General features: G+C 43.6%; 1 protein-coding gene across 14 annotated transcripts in view; it reads right to left on the bottom strand.

The window, feature by feature from the left end:
- Window positions 1–22202, bottom strand: part of CACNA1A (calcium voltage-gated channel subunit alpha1 A) — a 1308076-nt gene that overhangs the window by 579742 nt on the left and 706132 nt on the right. For all 14 annotated transcript variants that reach the window (XM_086961990.1, XM_086962030.1, XM_086962039.1 and 11 more), the window contains one exon: window positions 8980–9086. In XM_086961990.1, the coding sequence (XP_086818116.1) occupies window positions 8980–9086 (107 nt within the window). The remainder of the gene's footprint in view (window positions 1–8979; window positions 9087–22202) is intronic.

Consider the following 22202-nt stretch of genomic DNA (forward strand, 5'->3'; position numbering starts at 1 on the left):
ATGAGAAAACGCTGGAGATGGATAGGAGACACCATTAGAAGAGAACAAGATCCCATCAAAAAAAAGCTCCACGCTGGACCCTAGGAGACAAAAGGAAGAAAGGCCGGCCAAAAAACACCTAGAGGTGAACTATGGAAACAGAAAAGAAGATCCTGACCCACAGCCTGTGCACCGTACAAAACTTGCCCAATACAGACAGAAGTAGAGGTCCATCATTGCTGCCCTACATGCCAGTAGGCATAGCAAGAAGAAAGTAAGTAAGTAAGGAGGTAACCAATACCACATTTGGTCAGATGCCAGGAGCTAATCCAAAGGGCTCAGCTTGTGCCAAGAGTGAACCAGGTGGATGAAGGCCAGTTGGGAGGACTCTCAGCTCCTTGGGGCTTGCATGCACCAGAGAGAGGTGGTAAACTGCAACCCACACCTACGGATTACCTCGACAGATACGTCACAACTGTAACCAACACAAACCACACACTGACCACCTGGAACATCCTCCCCACCCAGGAAATCACCTCCACCATGAAATCCATGCACTTGGGAGCTCCCACAGACCAATGTCAACACCAATCAATCAATCAATCTGGGATTTATAGAGTGCACTTATCACCCGTGAGGGTCTCAAGGCACTGGGTGGGAGACTCGGGCAGCTCGGGTCATCGAAAAGCCAGGTCTTGAGGCTCTTCCTGAATGCTTGCAGTGTGGGGCGTCGTCTGATGCAGAGGGAAAGTTCGTTCCAGGTCTTAGCAGCAATGTAGGAGAAGGATCTGCTTCTGTTCTGGTTCTGTGGATTTAAGAAATTTCGGCCAAGGCCTGGTCAGCGCAGCGGAAGTTTCTCTTGGGGGCGTATAAGAAGATTCTTTCGTTGAGGTATTGGGGTCCGGTGTTGTGCAGGGCTTTGTAGGTGTGAGTGAGCAGCTTAAAGGTCACTCTTTTGTGACACAGAGCCAGTGGAGGTCTCGTAGGTGCTGGGTGATGTGGTCTTGACATGGGATGCTGAGTACAAGTCTGGCAGCGGCATTCTGGATGGCCTGGAGTATGTGGAGTAGAGATTTGTTGATTCTGGCATAGAGGGCATTCTAGAAATCCAGTCTCCTGGTGATTACTGCGTGGGTGACGGTCTTCATGGATGAGGGGGGGAACCATTTGAAGGTCTTGTGGAGTATGCGGAGGTTGTTGAGGCATGTGGAGGATACGGCATTGATCTGTCGGTTCATGGTGAGGGAGGAGTCGAGTATGGTGCCTAGGTTGCGGGCATGGTCCGTGGGAGTGTGGGAGGTGCCGAGGACGTGGGGGGGGGGGGGGCACCAGGTGTAACCCCATGCAGAGGGGTCTGGATCTGACGATGAGGACTTCCGTTTTCTCCGAGTTGAGCTTCAGGCAGCTGCTACTCATCCAAGTTGCGACGTCCTTCATTCCTTCCTGGAAATTGATCCTGGTGGTGTCTGGTTCCTTGTTGGGCAAAGGATGAGTTGGGTGTCATCGGCATAGGAAACTATACTGAGTCCATGTTTTCTGATGATGGTTACGAGGGGGGCAATGTAGATATTGAAGAGCTTGGAGCTGAGGGAGGATCCTTGGGATACTCTGCTTTTGATCTCTGTGGGTTCGGAGAGGTAGGGTGGGAGTCTAATTCTTTGAGTTCGGCCGGCAAGGAAGGAGCAGATCCAGTCTAGGACTGTTCCCTGTATGCCAGCGTTGTGTAGTCTGGTGGCTAGTGTGTGGTGGGAGACGATGTTGAATGCAGCTGAGAGGTCTAGTAGAATGAGGGCTGTAGAGTGGCCTTGGTTGAGGAGTGTGCGGATGTCATCGTGGCGGCTAGGAAGGCGGTCTTGGTGCTGTGGCTGCTGCAGAAGCCGGATTGGGATGCCTCGAGGATGTCAATGGATTCTATGAAGTTTGTTAGCTGGATGCTGGCGACCTTCTCAGTGACATTGGCGGCGAAGGGGAGGAGGGAGATGGGCCTGTAGTTCTTGAGGTCCGTTGGGTCTGCGGAGGGCTTCTTGAGGAGGGGTTTGTCCTCTGCGTGTTTCCAGTCATCAGGAAACATGCCTGTTTCGAGGATGCAGTTGATTGTCCGTCATAGTTCTAGTGCGATGGTGGAGGTCTTTGTGGTGTCTTATGTGGTGACGGGGTCCAGGCGAGGATGGTAGGCTGAGTGGAGTTGCTGCTGGAAGGTGTTGGGTCGGTGCCTTGGTTCTGTTCGCCGAAATAGTCATAGAGAGTCCTGATCCTGTGGTGGAAGAAGGAGCTGAGTTTGTTGCAGAGGTCCTGGGATGGAGGGCCATCAGACAATTCACTGGGGGGTCTGGTAAATTCTTGTATGATGTTGAAGAGTTCCTTCGAGTTGCGGGAGTTGGAGGGGATTCTGTCCTGGATTAAGTTCCTCTTTGTAGATCTGGTGAGTTGTGGTGTGCTGTAGTGGTAGTCCTGTAGGTGGTGCATGCTTCTGGGGTTTTGCTGTTCCTCCACTGCTTTCTCGAGTCGTCAGCATGTGCGGTTGGATTCTCGGAGGTCCGTGGTGAACCAGGTGGCTTTTGTGGTGTGTTGTCTGTCAGAGTTCTGGAGGAGTGCAAGCATGTTGGCACAGTCGGCGATCCATTTGTGGAGTTCGTTGGCTGCAGAGTTGGCATTGGTCGTATTGTGGGAGTAGTGTGGCTGAGGGCAGAGGCAGGTGCTCTTAGGTGATCTTGCTCTAGTTTCTGAATGGGTGTGGCATTGGTTTGTGTGTGGTAGGTTTCGAGAAGGAGAAGTGAACAAAGTGGTGGTCTGTCCAAAGGGGTTGCGTGGTCTGACTGAAGCGAATGCTGATTCCTCTCGCGAAGATAGGGTCGAGGGTGTGTCCCGCCTTGTGGGTGGGGTTGGTGATGAGTTACTTCAGTCAGATGTTGGCGAGATTGTCTAGGAGGGTGGTGGAGTTGGGGTCGCTGAAGTTGTTGAGGTGAAAATTCAGGTCTCTGAGCAGAATGTAGTCCATGGAGGTGAGGGTGTGGGGCGCGATTTAATCTGTGATGGTGTTAGTGAACGGTGTGCGGGGTCCAGGAGGTCTGTGGGCGAGAGTTCTGTGTCGAGTTCACCACATCTTCAATCACAGAAACCAAAGGATTGGGCAGGAACTTTCTCAAGACTTCTATCACCATTTCAACATTTCCCGATGCCTGGAAACACGTCGAAGTCAGACCCCTACTCAAAAAACCCTTTGCCGACCCCAGCTTACTCAAAAACTACAGGACAATTAACCTGCTTCATTCCCAGGTAAGGTACTGGAAAAGAGCATCAACAATCAACTCATGACACACCTGGAGCAGAAGCAGCTACTTGACGCCTCCCAATCTGACTTCCGCAGCAATCACAACACCAAAACGGCCCTGATCGCAGCCACCAATGACATGTGAACCCTCATCAACCGAGGAGAGACAGCAGCCTCTCAGCAGCCTTTGACACATTATCCCACCACACACAGATCAAAATACTCCACCACATCGGCATCCAAGGGGACGCGCTTATATGGATCACCTCTTTTCTCACTGGAAACACCCAGAGGATACACCTCCCACCTTTCACCTCTGAACCCAAGGAGATCATCTGTGGTTTCCCCCAGGGCTCACCCCTCAGCCCCACGCTCTTCATTGCATATATGACCCCACTGACAAACATGGTCAGATCCCACAGTCTCAACATAATTTCCTATGCAGACGACACCCAACTGATCCTCTCACTCACCAACTACCCCACCACCACCAGAACCAACTTCCACAGATGCATGACAAATATAGCAGACTGGATGACAAACAACTGCCAGCAGCTGAACACATGCATGATTGAAGTACTGATCTGTGGCAACAGCAGAAACACATGGAACAACTTCTGGTGGCCATCATACCTAGGACCTGCACCCACTCCCTCCAACTATGCCAGAGACCTCAGAATAATCATTGACAACAAGCTCACCATGAAATCACAGATCAACGCCGTCCCCTCCGCCTGCTTCCTCACTCTGCGCATGGTACGTAAGATATTCAATTAGCGATCCCTGGACACAAGATTCACCCTGACACAAGCCCTCCTCCCCAACCAACTGGACTACGGCAATGCCCTCTACGTAGGAATTCCTACACACCTTCTATTAAGACTTCAGACCATACATAATGCTGCAGACAGACTCATCCTCGGCCTTCCCCAATGAACCCACATCACATCCCACCTCAGGAAACTCCACTGCCAAAAATCTGCAGCATGACTTGGCAGAAGTCATCTATTTGTTACAGCATCACTGATAGCCCCGTCAATGTTGGCTGCTGCGGTCTGAATCAACTCCGAAGTAGAGTGACTTTGAGAATGCGACTTAGATGCATGTGCTTTCACGGGAGATCGCGAGCGGCAGGATGGAGCCAACTCCTGCTTTGATTTCTTATGTTTCTTTTTTAATTTACCCTAGGATTTAGTATGCGAAGTCTAACTGTCGCCGGAACAGCCTTGGGAGGAAGACCAGGACCTATCTTTAGACCTTGACCAATCTTGCCATGAGGTCTTGCAGTACTTTGCCACGAAGAGCTTTGCTTCTTGGTCTCAAATGTCCCTGGGGTGCATCAAGGCACAATCACTACAGGCATTACAGTTGTGATGTGGTCCCACCCTAGGCACCACAAGCAAGCCACATGTAGGTCAGTTACAGACATTTGTTTGCCACATTCTAGACAGGGGTTGAAACAGTAGATTTAGGAGATGACATATTCTCTTGCGATCCGTAGAGTTTCTTGCCAGAAATTTGTCTCAAAGAGATAAGGAGTAGTTCCAGATCTGTGTCTGTTGGCGTGGAAAGACAGGAACGAATTTAAGGGCGCATGGGTGGCACCTATATAGGGTACTGAACATCACTTCCAGATTGGAGTGACATTGGTGCGAAGCTGCGTGGCACCACCTGTCGGAGTGCATCGGTAACTGCTTAAGATTTTCCGGATCCGGTCTGACGCCTGAGGAGTATTTAAAGGTGAAGAATCTGTGGTTAGAAGTCTCTATCAGAGCAAACCTCATAAATAGCCCTATTTAAGATGGCGGTCTGCCCACTGATCAAAGCAATCCAAGATATGACACTCTCTTGACACCATTTACATGTATTATTCCGTGAGAAAGTTACAGTTTCTTCATGCCATCTAGAAAAATACTCAACAGACCTTCTTGGTGTCCACGCCTTGGAAAGTGAGGAGTTTTCTTTTATAAGAAATACCTGTGGCAGTGTCACTGGTAGTGTTAACTGACTGTTTCCAGTAATATGCTTGTATCATTATTAAGAAGGGTTTGTAAGCTGTTGATAGAGCATGTGCGAACGGCAATGGCTTTGGCAAACTGGATTTTATAGCAGAAATCCAATCAAATGTCACAGAGCTCAGGGATGTGGCCAGGGTGCAGTAAACATATGTGGTTCTTTTGAGGAGTCATAAAAATGTTCTAATTTAAATTATAAGATTTATTGGATCTAACCAAAAGCCCCCCCCCTTGTTTCTGCTCAGATTTATTTCCAAAAGTATGAAGTATACATTTAATGTGCCTTAAAATTAATTTCAACGGGCGGTAGATGACATTTTGCCTAACTTCCCCACCTAAGATCAGGCCTCATGTGCTGTAACCTGCAAGGGAAATAAGCCCTGGAAGAAAAAACCTCAATGATGTCTTCTTTTCTAATTGTAGAAAATTCTCAGGCGGCAAAGCTATGTGAGAACATACGGTAGCACATGATGTTCGACTGAAATATATAGATAGTCAACCATCAAGACGTGATAAATATGAGTAACCTTTGAGCCAGGAGCGGCGAGAAACAAAGTCAAAAGAACTTATGGCATCCTCTCGTTGAGGCATTTAATTAAAGCATTTAAGAACAAAGTAATAGCGATAGATCTCTAGTTCTCTACCCCTGAAATTGCCATTTTCAGGAGTAGAGAACTCAATAATCGAGACAATCTAGATTGAGACATGCTTCTGCTCAATAATCGAGACAATCTATATCAAGACATGCTTCTGCTCATTTAATGCTGAAGCCAAAACTATGGTATTGAACTTCTATTTGAAATTGATTAACCACCCTGGAACCCCAATCATTGGTTTGCACATGAGAGAATTGCTGGAGAGTCAGTTCATATGTATCCCTGATGAGCAGGGGAAGGCTTGATAGTCTGTCCATGAAATATTAGACAGTGAATAGATGCACTGTAAATAGTTGATTGTGACAATTAAAAAATAAAAAACGAAGTCGGGCTTTTGTCCAATTTGTATTCCTTTACTAAATACAGCATGGCTGATGAGAGCAAAAAATATACATTTTGTAAGAAAAACACAAATATCTGGCATGTATCCTGGATGTTGGGCTTGGTGCTGAAAAGAAGTCAAACACATTTACCAGGCAGCATGCCCAACAATAAGAAATGCTGTTGAAATCTTGGTGTTTCCAATAATGTGTCTCATTTACTGCTTACACGCCCCCTATTTGGACACAGACCTAGAAACTGAGTTCTAGTCAAACTGCCCTCTGCAGAGCAGGAAGGCCCCTTGGTAGACGAGCCTCCAGATGAGGGGTTTTTAGGTCGAGCATTCGAGGCCTCTTGTATATACTTTAGTATATACTTGTTATATACTTATATGTGTATGTACTTTGTGGGCCCTGGAGATCAGCCCTAGGGCGTGTCTGCTTCCGCTTAGGGACTTTTTTTCTGTTCAACAGCCTCTATTGAACTGTCTTGATAGAAAACGACCAGCAGAGGTCAGTGAAATACCAGAATTGCTTTCTGCTGAGACTCTCTTTTTTTCCTTTTACTGGCAACTGCTTCTATTTAACTTTCTTGATAAAAAACGACCAGCAGAGGTCATTAACATACCAGAATCACTTTAGCATTTTGTAGATTCCGTTCCATAGAAATTGTCTTCCACGAGCACCCGTAGACAATAATATTCTTTTTTCAAATCTTGTATTTCAGTGATATGACCACCATAGGCCCTGATTTTATATTAAAAACAGAGCTTTAGACTATACCATTTCCCACTGAAAGGCAATATTTCTTTCCATGTGTTCCCATACCTGGCATGTCAAACAGTTTGGTGCTTACTTTCCCTTCATGTTAAAGAACAGTAGATGTTTCAGCACCCGGGCTAATGTGCTGCATAGCTAAATATGTATAAGGTCGCAAAGGCGAGGCCGATTGCATTGCAAATGCTTGTTAGTGGTGTAAGCACAGCGCTTCTCTAAACAGCAGACTCCAAAAAGAATAGGGGAACTGAGAGTTTGGTAGGGCAGAAGCACCGCTTTTTATGGCATGCTCTTGCTCCACTAAGCTCTAAATAAGGCCCTTAGTTGTATTTCGCTTTGTTTGAAGAGAGAGGCAGATGTACATCAACTGTGTGCAAGTACTTTAGTTTTTTATACTTTATTCACGTACTTCATTTATTTACTTATGTATGCATTTATTTATTCATGTTTATATTTATTTAGCATCAGTTTGCAAGAACGAGAACATTATTAAATCCTCAAGCTCCCTCACAAATTGAAGCGTGAAAGAGAAGAAGAGACAGAAAGAGGGAAATTAAAGTGAAACCTGCGCAAACAAAGAGAATATAAAAGATTGGAGCGATGGTCTCTGGAAAGAGAAGAGAAAGGCACTAGGTGCGAAGACTGTATCAAGGCAAACAAATAAGAGGGCATGACAAAAAGACAGGAAGAAAGTGCAAATATAATGGCGATAAAAAAAAGAAAAACTTGGAAAGATTGAGATGAGTGACAAACTTTAGGGAGCTGGTTAGGATGAGAAAGAAACGGTGGAGAGGTAAGCTTGGATGAACTAGTCAGAGGGGTCAAGAGAGGAGATAACTGGGTAAATGGCGAGTGCGCTCAGGAGAGAAATAGACAAACGATAAGAGAAAGGGGAAGGCTTTCATGACAAAAGAACAAGATAGGTGCTAAGCAACACGTGGCATATGGAGAAGGGGGGAGTGAAAGCACATCAAGAAAGAGGTAGAGGTTGACAAGTGGGAAAAAGTACATCATCAGTAAAGAGACATAAATGAGAGATATGAGAGAATCTGAAGATCGATGACAAGAAACAGTGCAACACAGAAAGAGCTGTTAATGCTACCCTCTCTTTCATGCAGTGAAAGAGAAGAGCGGCATCCTTACTTTAGGAAGGTTAAGAGGAAGGCAATATTTGAGACGCTTTGGGAAGACAAAACCTTGCTCTTTAACACACTGCAGCCTTGAGACTGAGCTCACCCATCAGCATCTATAATACGGGGCTGTACAGCTTGAGGTGACAAAGTAGCCGGGGGCTACCACTCATCATCCTAAATCCGCCTATTGCCATGAATGTCTGACCAGGTCAGGGTATGGATAGCCTTGTTGGTGGATCATGTGATGGGGCACCAATTTTCTGTGGAACTACATTATCTATTCCCATAGCATGCACTTCATATCTCAGCAATGGGGAACGACTTTGTTACATTATTCAAGTCCAACCGCATCATTATATTTGAGCTCAATCTTTACACAAAACATTTATCTGGAGGTTCATTCCAAAAAAGCAACCAGAGCACAGCAATCAATGAGGATGTGGGGTGGCGATTCATACCAGGCATGAATGAACTTGGATTAGCATGGCGAGCAATTAGGCTTTCCTGAATGGCCGGCCAGCCTGAGTGACAATGAGGTAGAGGGGAAAAATGTATGTTCTGCAACTGATGAGGGGAGAGATAGAAACAAGCAAATCTTTCTATCACCCTCTCAATCAGACCCCAAGTCATGCATCAAGCAAATCCAAGCACTGGCACAGTCTCTACAAGTATACGAGGCACTCCATACTGTGACAAACGATCAGAATAATATCAGGCAGCATTACATTAACATGACGTGAGAAGAAGGGCAGGGACAGATGAATATAAGGAAGGCAAACAAGAGGGCATGTGTAGGGAAAATTGAAAAAAGGAGTGCTAGAAACTTACGTGAAGGCGAAGGCCACCAGAGCCCCACTGACCACAATGAAGTCCAGGATGTTCCAGAGATCGCGGAAGTAGGCGCCTTGGTGCAGAATGAGCCCGAGATCCACCATCTGTTGAGTGCCAAAAACAAAGAGACAGGGGCTGTTTAGATCAGTTAGTTTATCCCTTACAGTAGGTCCTTGTGAGTGCACAATGGCAGATTTAACAAGGTCTCTCTCAAGTACCCCACCCATAGCCGCCTCAGAAAGTGAAAGAATGCACGTCTCCAATTAGTGGGATGTTAAAGCCATGATTAAGAACAAAACCAGTTAGACAAAGAGAAGATTCTGAAATATGGACCTGATTTAGAGTTGAGTGGTAATTGAAAAATCACCACCTTCTAGAGGAAATGCTAAATCCAGAGGCAGAGAGTGACATTTGGTCTGTAGATTTCCTCCAGAAACTGGATTGGAGCCTCTTTCATATTACCCAACTCCAAATCAGGTTCTATAATCGAACACTATTAATTGAAGCTTTCCACCAATGACTTTTTGTTTACGTTGGCACATTATGAACCAACAGCCCTGCGAATTAGGTGTGTCTAGAATCCGCTTCGACTAGATTATGCAATAGTTTCAGGTCTAGATATATTCTATTGCACTACTCTGCATGAAAACCCCAGAATAACAGCAGAGACTGGAAGTCTGTGAGCACCATGGGAGCTTTCAAACTATGGAGTGTGCTATACAAGTGCTGGTAATATAATGCTCCTTTCCATTCTTGAAAATCTGTCTCTTGATTTTCTACAGCTTGCGTAGTCCTGAAACATCTACACCGTAGTCTTACATAGTCCTGCTCATAGAACATCAAGTTGATCACACCTCCAGCGCTCTCTTAGGAGACACAGTAGGTGACCGGCTAGCCCTTTGCAGGATGCTACACATTGCAAGTTCCACCTTTTCCTCTTTGTAGTCTTCCTGCAATTGTACCACGAATCCTGTCAAGTGTTGCAGACAGGGTGCACTGAGGAGAAAACAGGACTGTGGAAAACACCATTAGGAACAGTTTGCTGCTGAACCTATTCTGCTGTCCCCTGGATGCTTGCTATTGTTTTCCAACGAATGTTACCGTAACTGTTTAAGTGCATTTTCTAGCTCTCAAATAATAAAAATTGTTGTATGTTTTTAGAATATCTTTCTTTTCCTTTGGTTTGCTTTAAGGGCTGGGTGAAATCAAAACTTTGTTGGAGAAATTTCCAGAATTCCAGAATTTTGCTTTACATGAAATTCTCATCATTTCTAAAGATTTTACATTAAGTACTTTTGCATATTTTTTTTGGCCATAGTACACTAGTATGCACCCGTGAAAAAACGCACGCAATATACTGCCAAGCCACTTTTCACTCTAATTTTGCATCCTTTCATGAAATGCACCTACAATTTCAGGAACGAAACGATGTCATTTTTCACATCCTAGTTTATTCATCATTTAGATCCATGTGGAGTCAATGCTGTACCTATTCTTCATTTTGTATTTATCTGTTACCTAAAACCTGTAGTCTAGAATCTGATGCTCGGCATTAGTCCCATTCTCTGCTTTGGGTCACAGATTTGTATTCTTACTTGAACCCCGTTGCCGTCTAAATAATTCCATAGCCTTGTACCATGTCTTTTTATCATTGATATTCACTTCTAGCCTTTGGCCACTTTGCCTTGGCAGCCATACCAGACTGTTGCTTCTTATGTCATATTTAGAGCCTTTGCTTCTCTCTGACCATTGCAATTTCCCTTTTTCTTGTCTTAGTTGCACTTTAACTTACAGTGAGCATATTTTTAGTACCTGCCGGTGTTAAAAGTTATGGCTGGGCGATAAATATGTTTTGGTCCATGGTATGAGATTCAGAGATTGAATCTCCCATTTGTGCTGGATCCTCACCCACCTACAAAAGGTTAAAAAAGGCAAAGTGTTGTGGGTAACTTCACAGCAGTCTACAAATTGTTGTGAAATTACCAATATACAGACAGGTACTTTGGTACAGAAATCCATATGTTTCTCTAGTTCACCCTTCAGAGAGGATTTTGGCATTTTTATCTCAATTCCCATCTGCAGGTGGACTAAAAAAATGGTTGGTTTTACCCAATTCACTATTTTTGTGAATGATTTCACTACACCCTGGCAGCCGCGGTCGGTGCAGGTAACATCGGTGGGGCCGCGTGAGGGGGGATTTCGAGGGAAGATGTCAAGGGAAAATTAATTATCCACCCCACCGTTGTTACCTGCACGGACCGCTGCTGCACCCTGGTTAGAACACTAGGGTCTCCATTAGAATGGCGGGCGGATTGCCCCCGCCAGGCTGGCGGTAGCCACCGCCGGCCTGGCGGGGGCAATCTGCCTGCCATCCTCACTGAATTGACCCCCCGCCACATTAGGATGGCTGGGGGGTCCGCGGCGGATGAAAAGATTGTCCGCCGCTTTTCCGCCTCAGTCGCCCTGCGACCGGGGCGGAAAGGGTTTAATATGGTGTCGGTGTCTGTTTGACACCGCCAGCCATATTAGTATGGTCCCAATCTGATGCCTTTCCGTGGCGACAATGCCACCATGGAAAGGCAGGCAGTCTTCATTTTGGGGCCCCCCTGCAGGCCCCCGGAGTGAAGGCGAGGTGGGGGGTGTACACCGGGGGTACCTGTGGTACCCACCAGCAAGCGCGGTGCCTGCCGCTTTGTGTATGCAAATGCATACATGCCTTTTAAGCATTGTGGCGGGCGGTGCTGAGAGCACCGCCCGCCACAATGTTAAAAATGCCGGATGGGCCCGCCACTGTGGCGGGCGCATCCTAATGGCCCCCACGGGACCACCGCCCTTATGGCGGGCGGTCCCATTGTCCAATAGGATGGCGGGCGGACTAAGTCCGCCCGCCATCCAAATGACCCCCAAGGACTCTTAGTTTTCTAAATAGCCCTTAGCTGTTTTATTTAATCTTTGTTTAAATTATGAGAGTTACCACGCATGAGAGATGTATGTAGATCTATTTTTATGTACATTGCACTGTTTTGATTTACTGTGTTTACTTTCAGTCCACTCTGCCTATTCATTCCTGTGGAAAAGGGTCGTAAATGCTACTATATAATGCTCTGGATGAATGAATGAGCCTTTTACGAAGCATGAGTGGGTGGCAGTGTCTGTCTTGGTCAGAAAGAACATGATATTGTAAATAATGACTTATGCCCCAAAATGAAATTCATATTTATCCAGATGCAAACTCAGAAGTAGCTGATGTTTTTCAGTGAAAGCCCACCACTTCTGGAACAACTTGCGCAAGGAAATCCATCATGCCCAATCAATGATGCATTTCAGAACAAAAATAACACGGTTTAGTGACTAAATATCGAGGGACCGAATATCGACTTACCAAAATATCAACTCCAAAATATCGAGGGACAGAATATAAAATGCCTATCTACAAACTAGTAAGTACTCAAATATTGATTCAAAACATAGAAAGTTAAAATATAGTTAACAAAAATATCTAATTTTTTAAATATAAAAAATACTATAAAAGTAATTAAATAATTAACACAATTAAATAAAACATAGTTAAAAAAATTTAAAGCTTAAAATGTAAAAATAATAAATGTAATGTAAAACATTTTTGTATATTTATATTTACTAAATAATATTATAAAATAATTATTAATCATAATTATAAAATATTTAGAACATTATTAAAATGATATTGACATATATAAATACACATATTATTTAAATATAAAAATAAATATTATATAATAATTAAAATAATTAAAGTGATAATTTTTATGTTAATTAATAATGAGTGCAGCAGTAGTTAAAGCGTTGGATAGCGTAGGGGTAAAAATTACTATTTCCACTCCAATGAGTGCAACAGTAGGGAAAGCATTGGATAACGTAGGGATAAAAATTACGATTCCTACTCCAATGAGTGCAACAGTAAGGAAAGCGTTGGATAGCATAGGGGTAAAAATTACTATTCCCACTCCAGAGAGTGCAACAGTAGGGAAAGCATTTGATAGCGGGAGGGTAAACATTACTATTCCCACTCCAGAGAGAGCAACAGTAGGGAAAGCGTTGGATAGCGGGAGGGTAAAAATTACTATTCCCACTCCAGAGAGTGCAACAGTAGAGAACGCGTTGGATAGTGGGAGGGTAAAAATTACTATTCCCACTCCAAAGAGTGCAACAGTAGGGAAAGCATTGGATAGCGGGAGGGTAAATAGTACTATTCCCACTCCAGAAAGTGCAACAGTAGGGAAAGAATTGGTTAGCGGGAGGGTAAAAATTACTATTCCCACTCCAAAGAGTGCAACAGTAGGAAAGCGTTGGAAAGCGGGAGGGTAAAAATTACTATTTCCACTCCAAAGAGTGCAGCAGTAGGAAAGCGTTGGATAGCGAGAGGGTAACAATTACTATTCCCACGCCAGATAGTGCAACAGTAGGGAAAGCGTTGGATAGCGGGAGGGTAAAAATTACTATTCCCACTCCAAAGAGTGCAACAGTAGGAAAGCGTTGGATAGCGAGAGGGTAACAATTACTATTCCCACGCCAGATAGTGCAACAGTAGGGAAAGCGTTGGATAGCGGAAGGGCAAAAATTACTATTCCCACTCCATCGAGTGCAACAGTAGGGAAAGCGTTGGATAGCGGAAGGGCAAAAATTACTATTCCCACTCCATCGAGTGCAACAGTAGGGAAAGCGTTGGATAGCGGGAGGGTAAAAATTACTATTTCCACTCCAGAGAGTGCAACAGTAGGGAAAGTAATGATTTAATATTTAAAAAAGAATAAATTAATTATCAATAACAATTTAAAATTAATAACAATTAATTACCAATTACTAAATATTTAATATTTAATTAATTATAAATACCAACAAATGTTATTTATAAAAATTAATTAACAACCAATTAATTTTCAATACCAAAAGTGTAATAAAATAAAAAAATACCAATTAATAACAATTAATTAACAATGAATAATTAATGAACAAATAATTAATTATCAAAACATATAGATACATATTTACTTGATTACAATTAAACTACTTCCGATCCTATTCCCCTATAACCCACAACCCACTCCAAATAATAAATTAAAACAATTAACAATTATCAATTAATCAATTAATTAAAACTTAATTACCAATTAATAAAGCGAAACTACCAAATAATAAAAACCTATTACCAATTAATAATTATTTAACAATTAATTATTTATCAATAAATACATATTTATTTAATTAAAATTAAATTACTTCCCACCCTATTCCCCTATAAACCCGCAACCCGCTACAGAACTAAAACGTAAAATTACATTAAAAATAATTATTAATTCATAAAAACTAATATTTAATTTACTATAGTTAAATTACTTCCCACCCTATTCCCCTATAAACCCACAATTCGCTACGGAATTAAATTATGCAAAAATTAAATAACATAACAATCATTATTCAAAAAAAAAAATTAAACATACATTACAAATATAATATATATTTTTAACACATATACTAGCATACATAACACAAAAAAAACGATATTATGGTAAAACGATATTTTAAATTCGTTATTATAGGAATCGATATTTCTTACCTTAATTTCGATATTCTAACCAACTATATTTTGGTCATTCGATATTCTGATCATTCTATATTTTTTATTCGATATTCTGGGCAGTCGATATTTCTGAATTAATATTTAGGGTGTTCACCAAATAAGACATATTCTAACCCAGTTAACCCATCGATCACACATGGTGCCCCTATATATGGTCTATTTTGCTTCACTAACGACAAGCGGAGTTGATGATAGTAACCTCAACAGCCCAACCATGTTTCCAGAGGAACAAGGCCATGACCACTCTAAACACAATCTAACCTATCCACAAGTATGATTTGACAGCTCCTGCTGCAGATGGTAATGAGAATGAAACAAGACTATCTGGAGCCAATCAAATGTATCCTGTCTTGCTATATATGCAGATTCTGTGGACTGGTACCTGGGTGCACTGAGTTTTCGAGTGTGCAGTGTACCATGAAAGCAAAAAATATAAACATGAACGAAACAAAGAAGAAATATTATGATGGAACAAAATATTGTCGAATGAGGTAGTTAAAGATAGAGGAATCTATGGAAAGGAAAAACTTACACGTTGCATGCCACACGAACAGGGCGGAGCTGCGGCCCAAGTCTGAGGTGTGCAGGGTGCGGTGTCTCCTGGCATTGTGCCTTCGGAGAGTTTTATCAGCCCCTTGTTCACTCCAGCCGAGCCTCTGACTTCCCCCACCTTTTCCCCCTGGCGTGGCTCCGGTCGCGAGGCACAGTAGGGGGAGGAAGTGTGTGTAGAGCTGAGGTTCTGGATAAACAATGCTACAACTTCTTAAGTGGAGGATTTACTTTATTTCTATTTAACATGAGGAGAGCGGGTGCATGTAGTGGGAATTTGTATCGCGGACCTTGTGGCCTTCTTGTGGCCTCCCTTGTATTGTAGTCTCCGGACTCTACTGTCCCTGTGCTTTCGTCTTTATTTTTTCTTGTTGTGCTGTTTCTCCGTGTGTCTCTCTCTTGTCCGTTCTCTTCGTTATCCAACTCCCAACTAGTTGTTCCGGTGCGTGCTGTGGAGTCTTCCTTGTTCCATTCTATCACTTTATTGCACTTGGCCATCCTGTTGTGGGACCATATTTTTCCATTGCTTAACAAGGCGGATCTTGAGTAGGTGTCTTTGACTTACAATGGTTCGCTGAACTTGCTTTCACCTTTCCTGCGTAGTTGCGCTAGCTTCACTCAGACCCATTCCCCTTTTTCTAAAGAGACTTCTTTCACACCATGCTTTTTGTTGTAGTGGTCAGTGTAAATTTTCTGGGCTTTCTCCAAATTGCTATGGACTACTGCTGAGGACCACTTACTCGGCAGTGTTAGGTTCAGCCACACTTTGTTGTCTCTTGTGAATGGGTCCCTGCCACGTAGGATCTTGAATGCACTGTATCCCGTCGTTGTTGGAGTGATGCGGTAAGCCCATACTTTCTGTCTGATCTCCGTCTCCCAGTTCTTCCCAGAACTGATGGCTGCCTGAATGGACCCCATGATCACGCGGTTAAACCTTTCCGCAAGGCCGTTCCCGGCCGGGTGGTACACCGGGGTATATTTGGTCACGATACCATTCCGTTTCATGAATGCAGTCCATTTTTCTGAGGTCAACTGGGCGCCGTTGTCACATGTGATGGTTTTTGGAATTCCCTCTCAGGAATGTAGCTGTGAGGAAGGTTATGATCCTGTCCGGGTTGCTTTTTCGCACAACTCCACTTCTGGCCACTTTGAGTATCGATCTATTAACACAATAGCATACTTGGGTACGCCCCACGAGTCGAGAATGGGACCCAGCACATCGACCGACAACTCTTCCCATGGGCTGGTGGGAGTGGTGAACTTCCCCATCAGTGGAAGTAGCATGGACTGATATTTGTCCGCGTTGCTGCATTGTTCACAGGCCCTCACATGCCTCTCCACCTGGCTGTCGGTTGGAGGCCACCAATAAGAGTGTTTGGCTCAATTCTTTGTTTTCACTAGTCCTAAATGGCCTTAGTGCAGAATCATGAGTAGTCGTTCCACTAACTGTAGTGGAGGAATTACCTTGTCCCCTCTCAAGAGGAATATGGAGTTCTCGCTAATGGACAGTTCCTCACGCACTTCCCAGAATCTCCGAAGGTCGGTACCCAAATGCTTCTTCTCTGGCCACCCCTGCGTGACAAACTTTTTTACGCTCTCCAGGTGGTCGGCTGTTTCGTACGCTCTCTTCAATTCTTGCACGCTTATGACCCCTTCTTGGTTATTGGTGAATGCTATTGTGTATTCGTCCCACTCTGTGTGTGCTGGCGCTACTTCCATGGCCGCCAATCTGCTAAGATAGTCTGCCAATTTATTCTTGTTACCCGGTAAGTATTCAACCTCATATACATAGTCCAACAATCTGAGGGTCATTTTGGCAATGCATGGTGTGGCGCTGGAGTGTCCGCTCGATGTAAGAACTTTAACTGGCGACTTGTCCTGAGGAGGAACTTGGAACCACAGAGGAATTGTCGTAATTTTTCCATTGCCCAAACAGCTGCGAGCATCTCCTTTTCTATGATGCTGAACTTCTCCTCATTGGAGGCGAGGGAGCGGGATGCAAAACTGACCGTGGGCACCACACCTTCAGTGGACTTTTGGGATAAGACGGCTCCCAGACCCTTGACGCTGGCGTCTGTAGTGAGGATGGGGAGGGCCGATTGGTCAAACCCGTGTAAGGGCACAGCATCGCAGATGTCATTTTTGATTTGTAGGAATTCCTCATTGGAGTCGGCCGACCAGTAGAAGGTATTTTTGTCTTTTAGCAACTGATGGTGTGTCTTGGTGGCAAAAAATTTCACAAATTTGCTGTAGAACTCGGCCAATCCTAAGAATTAATTAACTTCTTCCTTGTTCTGATGAGTGGGCGCCGCTTTGATGGCCTCAACGTTGGCTCTCTTGGGGGAGATCCCTTTGTCGCTTATTTCATGGCCCAAGTATGTGACCGAGTGAAGGCCGAACTCGCATTTTTCCCACTCAGCCGTAAGACCGTTCTGCGACAGAATCTGCAGCGCCGTAGTGAGTTTCTTATCATGTTCTTGTTTTGTTGTCCCCATGATCAGGATGTCGTCCTGGAAGTATTGTACTCCTCTGATGTCCTAGAATAGCTTGTGCATAAGTTTCTGGAATACAGCGGCTGCTGATGGTAGGCCAAAGGGCATCCGTTGGAACCTGTTACATCCAAATTGTGTGATGAAAGATGTTAGTTTTCTACTGGAAGGGTGCAGAGAAATCTGGTAAAACGCTGCGGTGAGGGCAATGGTTGAAATCCAGTGGATTCCTTTGGTCTGGGTCACCATTTCATTGATTTTGGGCAGCGGCAATTTGTCCACTATGATGTTTTTGTTCAGTTCCCTGAGGTCAATGCAGAGGCATTCGTTAGGCTTGCGTGCGACCACCAAGGGTGCCATTGCAGCGTTGTGATTGGCTTAGGGGAGTGAAGCTGCCACATGACCCTCGCCCCCACTCGCCTGTCATTCTGGTCGCAATTGATTGCATGCCCGCTTGCCTTGCGGATTTCCTCTGCTCGTGAAATAGGGAGGAGTTATATATCACTGCTAATACTTATTAGTTATCCATTAGTACATATCATTCATTCCGCTCAGTATCGCCTACTCACCCGCATCAGGAAGCGGTTTACCACCTGGTTGCGCCGGCTGCAGATGTTGCTCTGGAAGGCGCTCTTTATTCAGTTCTCGACATTGCACACCTCCTTGACCCGTCTCGTCTTGTTTAGATAAAACCATTGCAAGTGTATCAGTGTTTTGAAAAGGTAATATGGGCAAATAATAACATAAGGATATGCAAAGATTGTCCTCTATAGCTCATAAAAATTGGCAATTTATTAAATGATACATAATAAATTCGTAGCTTCCTCAAATTTGCTTGAAAATGCACCATTTGTCCACTCTTTTTCAACTTTTTCTCGGGGGAGAACTCCTGAAACTCCGCCCCGTAGGTTGTTCGGGCTTGATCACTGCGGTGCAGTGGGACAATAATTTTACACCCGCCATTTTTAAATGTCACCAGCCGCCACTGAGTGGAAGTCCAAACAAGAGAGGCCGTTGACGACCAAAAAGCACAATCCGCAAGGTATATTCACAAAAAGTCAAGTGCAACTCAAATAAGCGTAAAAGCACGAAAGGGAAAATAGTGACTGGGGAAGGAATGGGAATAGCTTACTCCCTACTAAGTTATTTGCAGAATCACCACTTGATTCGGAGGCAAGCACTGAGACTGCTGCTCCTCCCTGTAAACCGAAATTTTACTGCCTCAATGGAGCAGGTTCCTCAAAAATACTCTCTTCGACCTCTTTAACAAAACAAGAAACAGACCCAAAGAAGACTAATAGAAATAAGGCAAAAGTAAAGATGTCTGTGAGGAAAAAGAAAAAATCAAATTGCAGAATTACTAGGAGGAAGTCTTGAAGAATAAAGTTTGCTGTGAGCGATGCTCACACTAGTGCTGAGGTTAACGTAGAAAGCAGTTTCACAACTAAAAAGGCAAATTCACAGGATGCGCAAGTGCCGAATATGTCCCTTGTCCCATTCAAAAAAGAAGTACATGCACAATTAAACCCACTGTCCCCAAACTTCATAAGCTCTATACTTCTACCAGAGAGCAGGTCCTTCTACATGCAGTCTTGGCAGTAAGTCATCTTTGGTAGATCCAATATTTAGTCTGTATGGAGTCCTCAAGATATCAGGCCTTTTCACAAACGGAAATGATCCTCTAAATAGGCAAAGCATTTTAAGGCTATTGCATAACTTCCTGCAACTCCAATCCCAATACTTCCTCTGAAATAGAGTTGGCGTTCTTTTCTAATAATCAAGATTTTTCTACATTGCATGTAGAATTTTGGTCTAATGTGATCCTCTCGATATTGCTTCCTGAAAGTAAAAGACTTCATATAACTGGCTTTGACATAGTGGATACTCATTATACTAACGCAGGCACCTGTCAGGGGAGTGAAACATCTGATTACTCCATCTAGTCGTAATACCATGAGTGCAATAATCGACCAGTGGACACACTCACAACACATATTGATCAAGGAGGTAGACAGATATGGAACTAAAGCCTGCCAAAGTGGATAACACACAAATGTATTCCTCTTGGTCATGGCTCTTGGGAGACTTAAAAGAAAACAAATTAAGTAGTGGCTCCTAGCTTCCTTTTTAGTGATCATCTGGTGATTATCTCTTGGAACCTGACTAGATTGTAAATATCAAAGCTGCAAAGCCTGATGAGATTTTCCACAGCAATCAATTGCCTCCAAGAGACCTCGTCTGTAGCTTTGGCTGGAACAACTATTTTGTTAGCGATATGCCTGCTATGAGGGTTATGAAAAGGTCGTGCCAAGGGTGGCCTCTCTACCCTCCTTACGGTTGAGATACAGTGCGACTTTGAAACAATATAACTTCCATGCAACACCATATACTGCAACAAAATAAAACTTCCCAAGGTAAGTGCACACTCTGCAGACACCCTATTTGTATCCCACATTTATGTTCCAGATGGCCCAGAATTCAACTCAATGATGAATGAGATATTTGGTTTAATATAGCCCACCAACGAGGCACGAGGAAATTCCCAAACAATAATGGGTGACTTTAACACACAAATCTCAAATGCCACGATAAAAGCATATCAAGTAAGGATCTGGAAGAAGCCTGTTCCATTTCCGACCCTGTCTTTGTGCCCAAGCCAAAGGCTGAAAAAACGTAGAAAAATGTTATTGGACTCGCTGAATGCAATACACGGCGTGATTCTATATGGAAGAACAGACTGGGATGTTCCGGCTGCTTCTACCAGAAAGGGGGTCAATGGCTTCTCTATTATTGATTACATCATAACCAGTCATGACCTATATCAGAAATGTTCTCTCCTTAAAGCTGAGTTCGTTCAAGGCAGCGACCACACATTACCATACTCAGAATTCAAATTACACCTACTCTTCTAATGTCGTTTTGGTCCTTAGCAGAAGGAAACAAGGATGATTTTATAGCCTGTAAACAAGGTCGAATTATTTGGAACTCTGATAACATAACCAAGATGAATGCAGTAATCATGCCATGGTGTCTACACCAATCATTCGAAGAAAGAAATCCTAATCTGATATTTGAAGAGAATCTTGGATGCCATCTACATGATTCAGAGAAGGTGTGTAACTCAGACAGACTCTGTAATTCCAAAAAACTAATCTAAGAAAGCCAAACTTTCTCAAAAGTCGGAACCAATTTATTACTTTCTTAGTTTCAAGGGTTAAAGAAATTCAAGCTATGCGAAAGAAAAGGAGGAACATTTGCTCCATAAATAGTAAAAACACCATGGATAAGAACTGGGTAAAATTACAGAAAGCTGACTGACAAAAAAAAATAAAAATCTTTTGGCAACTCATCTCCAAGTTCACGGGCAGTAGGAAAAAAACATCTGCAATTCCCATCCCACAGAAGGAATGGATTAATTATTTCTCTGAACAATATGCGACTAAATACTGCCCAGTCTGTTATCGAGGAGTTCTCTAAGCCAGCTCCTGAGCGCGATCAGCACAGAATCGCTCATAAGGAGAAACAGATAGAGTTATATACAAGGAAAACAAGATCATCTGCAGTGATGGGCTCAGACAAAATTCCCATAAAAGTATTACAGGGTGATCCAGAAGGCTGAAGCAGGCTCCTCCACACTTTTCACACTGTTATGCAACGGGACAAATTCCAAATTCATGGTTTGGAGGTGTAGTAGTCCCCCTCCACAAAAAAGATTCCTGCCTTTATACCTGTAAACACCGTCAAATTGCACTAGATGCAACAGGGAAGATCTTTGCCTCAAGTGTTCTGGACCATCTCAAAGACTGGGCTTTTTTGAAGGGCATGATACCTGCAGTCCAAGCGGATTTCAGACCCAAACATTCTGTGACTGAAAATATTGCAATAGTGCAAATTGTTATTGATAAGTACTTGTCCAAATCACAAGTGGATACTGTGTGTTTGAGGACTTCTCTACCACTTTTGAGGGGTTAACAGACCCACCCTATGGAGGAAACTAGTGAGTTTGGGGATCCATAGTGCCTTACTAATACTTAATATTGCACTTTATACATCTACCTTGTGCAAAGTCTTAATGGGAGGAGGCAAGGTATTGACTCCTAATATTTTAACTGAAAATGGCCTGAAGCAGGGATGTATTTTCGCCCCACTTCTGTTTTCCCTATTTCTTAGTGATTTACCTGCCTGTTGTAATAATATAAATAATTCTCCCTCAAACATTTCACTTCAAAACATACATATCTATACTACTATTATAAAGGAAGAACTTTGAGGCTTTGAGGCGGGTAAACTCGGGAACCGCAGCGCCAATCCACACACCCGATACATCGTTGTAATCCTCAGGGTGTGCAGATGGACATAGGCTATATAAATAAAAAATAAATACGTTATTAAAAAATATAAGTTAAAAACAAAAGTAGTCCCTTCAAAGTAGCGCCGGCCGCGACGTGCGTGCTGACACCAGGGAAGACATGGCTTGGCAGTTCGGGCTGGACTGTTCCCATGAGGCTCAGGGTCAGACTGATTTGCATATAGCCATGTCTGAATTGGGGTGGCAGAGTGGG

This window comes from Lissotriton vulgaris, chromosome 1_1, assembly GCF_964263255.1.
Source record: "Lissotriton vulgaris chromosome 1_1, aLisVul1.2, whole genome shotgun sequence".
In the NCBI taxonomy this organism is placed as follows: domain Eukaryota; kingdom Metazoa; phylum Chordata; class Amphibia; order Caudata; family Salamandridae; genus Lissotriton; species Lissotriton vulgaris.